The sequence below is a fragment of the Schistocerca gregaria genome, chromosome 8, assembly GCF_023897955.1.
Source record: "Schistocerca gregaria isolate iqSchGreg1 chromosome 8, iqSchGreg1.2, whole genome shotgun sequence".
In the NCBI taxonomy this organism is placed as follows: domain Eukaryota; kingdom Metazoa; phylum Arthropoda; class Insecta; order Orthoptera; family Acrididae; genus Schistocerca; species Schistocerca gregaria.
The window spans coordinates 249,518,695-249,524,694 of NC_064927.1; the positions used below are offsets into that span (position 1 = coordinate 249,518,695).

At 39.4% G+C, this 6,000-nt stretch overlaps 1 protein-coding gene across 3 annotated transcripts in view; it reads left to right on the forward strand.

Moving 5' to 3' along the window:
* The window catches only part of LOC126284129 (peroxisome biogenesis factor 2), a 101,779-nt gene extending 96,868 nt beyond the window's left edge, over positions 1–4,911 (forward strand). For all 3 annotated transcript variants that reach the window (XM_049982839.1, XM_049982837.1, XM_049982838.1), the window contains exon 6: positions 4,760–4,911. In XM_049982839.1, coding sequence (XP_049838796.1) covers positions 4,760–4,843 — 84 coding nt within the window. In that variant the 3' untranslated portion in view covers positions 4,844–4,911. The remainder of the gene's footprint in view (positions 1–4,759) is intronic.
* The last annotated feature ends 1,089 nt before the right edge of the window (positions 4,912–6,000 follow it).

Genomic DNA, 6,000 nt, shown 5'->3' on the forward strand with positions numbered 1-6,000 from the left:
TAATGTCAAATTTTTCTGTTCATTTGTATTATTATTGTTAGTACTTACTAAATTGTCAGTGCTATTCTAAAATTACTAGTAAATTCCAATTCTTTAAAGAATTGAACTCCTATGTACAAAACATCTTCATACCTGTGATTATTTTACAAATGAGTTCATGTGTTAAATATTTGTCTTCAAGCATGTAAATGAGAAAAAGTTTACGGAAGATTTCAAATTATGCTTAAGGTCTGTTGGAAGTCGCTAAGTGCTCTCATAATGAAACACTGGATGGATATGAAATAGGTAATTTGTGCTTTATTTTAAGCACAAGCTAGTTTTTCATGCATCTCAACTTTTATGATATCATATCTCCTAAACTCAAATCAAACAATGGAAAATTCAGGATGAAATGTAACAATATTTGAGAAGGAAAGTTGCTACTTACTATATAGCAGAGGTGCTGAGTCGTGATAGGCACAACGAAAAGATTCACACAATTGTAACTTTCGGCCATTAAGGCCTTTGTCAACAATAGAAACACATACACACACGCACACACACACTCACACTCACGCAAATGCAACTTGCACACACGTCTGCAGTCTCGAGCAACTTAAACCACACTGCGAGCAGCAGCACCAGTGCATGATGATAGTGGCAACTGGGTGGGAGTAAGGAGGAGGCTGGAGTGGAGAGGGGGAGGGATAGTATGGTGGGGGTGGCAGACAGTAAAGTGCTGCAGTTTAGACGAGGAACAGGAGAGAAGGTGGGGTGGGGGGTGGGGGGTGGGGGGAAGTTGCAGAAAGGAGGGAAATAAAAAGAAATTAAAAGACTGGGTGTGGCGGTGAAACTGATGGCTGTGTAGTGCTGGAATGGGAACAGGGATGGGGCTGGATGGGTAAGGACAGTGACTAATGAAGTTTGAGGCCACGAGGATTACGGGAACATAGGCTGTATGGTAGGGAAAGTTCCCACCTGTGCAATTCGGAAAAGCTGGTGTTGGTGGGAAGGACCCATATGGCACAGATTGTGAAGCAGTCATTGAATTGAGGCCTATCATGTTTGGCTGTGTGTTCAGCAACATGGTAGTCCACTTGTTTCTTGGCCACAGTTTGTCATTGGCCATTCCTGTAGACAGACAACTTGTTGGTTGTCATGCCTACATAGAATGAAGCACAGTGGTTGCAGCTTAGCTTGTAAATCACATGACTGGTTTCACAGGTAGTCCAGTCTTTGATGTGTCATATAATGAGATGATTTTACAGTTACATTAAGTGATATATTTAGATTTTGCATGAAAAGTGAATTGCGAAGAGAGGTAGTAGTAAATAAGTAATAAACTGAGGATGTGTTAGATGACAATCAGTTTGGCTTTAGGAAAAGCAAAGGCACCAGAGAGACAATTCTGATGCTACGGTTGATAATGGAACCAAAACTAAAGAAAATCAAGACACGTTCAAAGGATTTGTCGACTTGGAAAAAATGTTCAACAGTGTTATATGGTACAAGATGTTTGAAATTCTGAGAAAAACAGTGGTAAGGTATTGGGTGAGACATGTAGTATACAATATGTACAAGACCCAAAAGAGAGTAATAAGAGTAGACGACCAAGAACCAAGAAAGGCGTAAGGCAGGGGTGTACTGTTCAGTCCATACATTGAAGAAGCAATGATGGAAATGAAAGAAAGGGGTAGGAGTGGGATTAAAAGTCAAGGTGAAAGAATATCAATGATACGATTAATTGATGACATTGCTATCTTCAAGTGAAGAAGAATTATATGGTCTACAGAATGGGATGAACATTATAATGAGTACAGAACATGGATTGATAATAAACTGAAGAAAGATGAAAGTAATGAGCAGTAGCAGAAATGAGAACGGTGAGAAACTTAACATCAAGATTGATGGCCATGAAGTACATCTACATCTACATTTATACTCCCCAAGCCACCCAACAGTGTGTGGCGGAGGGCACATTACTAGCTACTGTCATTACCTCCCTTTTCTGTTCCAGTCGCGTTTGGTTCGCGGGGAGAACGACTGTCGGAAAGACTCCGTGCATGCTTGAATCTCTCTAATTTTACATTCGTGATCTCCTCGGGAGGTATAAGTAGGGGGAAGCAATATATTCGATACCTCATCCAGAAATGCACCCTCTCGAAACCTGGCGAGCAAGCTACACTGCGATGCAGAGCGCCTCTCTTGCAGAGTCTGCCACCTGAGTTTGCTAAACATCTCCGTAACGCTATCACAGTTATCAAATAACCCTGTGACGAAACATGCCGCTTTTCTTTGGATCTTCTCTATCTCCTCCGTCAACGCGATCTGTTACAGATCCCACACTGATGAGCAATACTCAAGTATAGGTCGGGGGTGTTTTGTAAGCCACCTTCTTTGTTGATGGACTACATTTTCTAAGGACTCTCCCAATGAATCTCAACCTGGTATCCGCCTTACCAACAATTAATTTTATACGATCATTCCACTTCAAATTGTTCCGTACGCATACTCCCAGATATTTCACAGTGTTTGTTCCGCTATCATATAATCATACAATAAAGGATCCTTCTTTCTATGTATTTGCAATACATTACATTTGTCTATGTTAAGGGTCACTTGCCACTCCCTGCACCAAGTGCCTATCCCCTGCAGATCTTCCTGCATTTCGCTACAATTTTCTAATGCTGCAACTTCTCTGTATACTACAGCATCATTTGCAAAAATCCACTTGGAACTTCCGACACTATTTACTAGGTCATTTATATATATTGTGAAAAGCAATGGTCCCATAACACTCCCCTGTGGCACGCCAGAGGTTACTTTAACATCTGTAGATGTCTCTCCATTGAGAACAACATGCTGTATTCTGTTTTCTAAAAACTCTTCAATCCAGCCACACAGCTGGTCTAATATTCCGTAGGCTCTTACTTTGTTTATCAGGCAACAGTGTGGAACTGTATCGAACACCTTCCGGAAGTCAAGGAAAATGGCATCTACCTGGGAGCCTGTATCTAATATTTTCTGGGACTCATGAACAAATAAAGCGAGTTGGGTCTCAGACAATTGCTGTTTCTGGAATCCATGTTGGTTCCTACAGAGTAGATTCTGGGTTTCCAAAAACGACATGATACACGAGCAAAAAACATGTTCTAAAATTCTACAACAGATCAACGTCAGAGATATAGGTCTATAGTTTTGCGCATCTGCTTGATGACCCTTCTTGAAGACTGGGACTACCTGTGCTCTTTTCCAATCATTTGGAATCTTCCGTTCCTCTAGAGACTTGCCGTACATGGCTGTTAGAAGGGGGCAAGTTCTTTCGTGTACTCTGTGTAGAGTCGAATTGGTATCCCATCAGGTCCAGTGGACTTTCCTCTGTTGAGTGATTCCAGTTGCTTTTCTATTCCTTGGACACTTATTTCGATGTCAGCTATTTTTTCGTTTGTGCGAGGTTTTAGAGAAGGAACTGCAGTGTGGTCTTCCTCTGTGAAACAGCTTTGGAAAAAGGAGTTTAGTATTTCAGCTTTAGGCGTGTCATCCTCTGTTTCAATGCCATCATCATCCCGGAGTGTCTGGGTATGCTGTTTCGAGCCACTTACTGATTTAACGTAAGACCAGAACTTCCTAGGATTTTCTGTCAGTAGATGAAGTTAAGGAATTCTGCTACATACACATGATGGATGAAACAATGAGGACATCAAAAGCAGACTAGCATTGGCTTAAAGCACTTTCCTGGCCAAGAGAAGTCTAGTAGTATCAAACATAGGCCTTAATTTGATGTAGAAATTTTTGAGAATGTACGTTGGGAGCACAGCATGGACTGTAGGAAAACCGGACAGAAGAGAATCCAAGCGTTTGAGATGTGGTTCTACAGATGAAGGTTGAAAATTAGGGGTTTGATAAGGTAAGAAATGAGGAGGTGCCTGCGCAGAATCAGAGAGGAAAGGAATATGTGGCAGACACTGACAAGGAGTAGGGATGAGATGACAGTTAAGACATAATGGCATGTCTTCCATGGTTCCAGAGGGAACTGTAGAGGGCAAAATCTGTAGAGGAAGACAGTTTGGAATACATCCAGCAAATAATTGAGAACATAGGTTGCAAATGCTACTCTGAGATGAAGAGTTTGACGCAGGAGAGGAATTCATGGTGGGCAGCATCACAATCAGTCAGAAGACTTGATGTCTTGCCTGACGATGAACAGCAAAATTGTAGAAAGTGATAGACATTTTACCTTCGATCTTTTTGTCTGGGATATCAGTAAGAGAAATTATCTGAAAACAATGTGTAAGCTTTACTGGAAGTTGCTAAGTGTTGTCAGTCTCAAATATTGGATGAATGAAGTCCATGTACTTGCATGCCATCAGTTATGCTGCCTCAAGACAAACAATTTTTTAATTGTAGTACTTGTCTTATTTTGTTAAACTTTTAACATAAGATTATACCTCTTAATGAGTAGATTTTGACAGCATTTTAAATTTTTTAATTTGGTCAGAAATGCCAGAAAATATTGAAAATTGAATTTTTGTTTTCCATGCACTGCAACTGGTACCGTGTTCTAGGATAACATTTCAGTAATATAGCTGTTAACATTTGAGAGTATCAACTTGTCATTGCTCTTTGCTGAAATGTTTTGTGAATGGCTCTTGTAAAATGTGAGTGATATCAGTTACATCATAGTTTAAAGATCATGTAGTTTGGAAAGTTTCTTGTTAAAATTAATTTGGTATGGGATTTGAATTTTTTATGTGAACTGATTTATTTTTTCTCTTCACAGGCTAATGTGCTTGCAGACCCACAGTTTGAGTGTCCACTCTGCGGTTTTTGTAGTGATGGTACTGTCAGAAATGTTCCACAGTAATTGTGATACACACCATAAAATGTACAAAAATGGAAATATTTTCCAATAAAGCTTTTTCATGTATTGTAGACAGTAATTTCCTCTTTCTATGAAGAAAAGATTGATATTGGGTTTACTGCAATGTTGTTAAACTGTAAGCAGCATTATCAATTTTTAACACCGATGAGGTTTAGGATTACTTGTTTATAAGTGGTCTTTGTAAGTTTCTACAGCTCACATTGTTGTAAGAAAAAAATTTCATTAAAAATCTAAATATGAACTGTCCATTTGATGTAAACCCACAATAGATCCATGTAAAGATCAGTGTATCTGAAAAATCTGACATAAGTAAGGAGACATGTTCCATAATGTTACCAGTAAACTGATTTCTGCTGATTGCAATATAAAGAAGCAATTGTATAACTTAACTTCAGTTGTTGAAAAACTAATTTCAGAGCTATGAAAATGAGAGGGAAATGGTTATCAATAAGGGAAGTCACACTGGTGAAAGCTGAAGTTATAATAGTTTTTTTTTAGGCATCCAAAAATTAAGATAGAAAAATGTATCATAGCTCCTAATGCAACTGGAGTCACAAAGCAGTAAAACACGAAGGGAGGCAGACACTGTCTGTGACTGCAAAAAAGATGGCTCTTGTGTAAGCTTGTTGTTGTGCATAGGCTTAGAAGGTTGGGTGGTTTGGCTAAAAGGCGGGCAGTTAGTGGTCCAGTTCTATTGGCCACCAACAGGCAAGTGTAATAAGAGTAAATGATGCTACACACTTACACTGTATGTTCCTTTGAAGCCATCGCTGCCATATTAGCTGCCCCAAAACATTATCAGACTACTGTTTATGGTTGCATCTTGTTCTTAGTTTCTGTCAAGTGCACACAACAGTTGTTTTCAATACAAGGGGCAGTCAAACAATGTAAAAAAAGTAAGTAAACTGCATATTACTTCAAAAGTAATATGTTTATGCCACTGTGAAATGAGATAGTTAGTGCCTTCATGGAAAAATATTTGCTGTTGTCCATGGAACCATAATTGTATCCAAGTGTGTACCTCATTATTCAAAGCAAATCAAGAGCCCCAAATGTCTTTCTTCAGGGCTCCAAAAGATATGGAAATCACATGGGGAGAGACTGGGATTGTGCGGTGGATGTGTAAGGGCTTCCCAGCG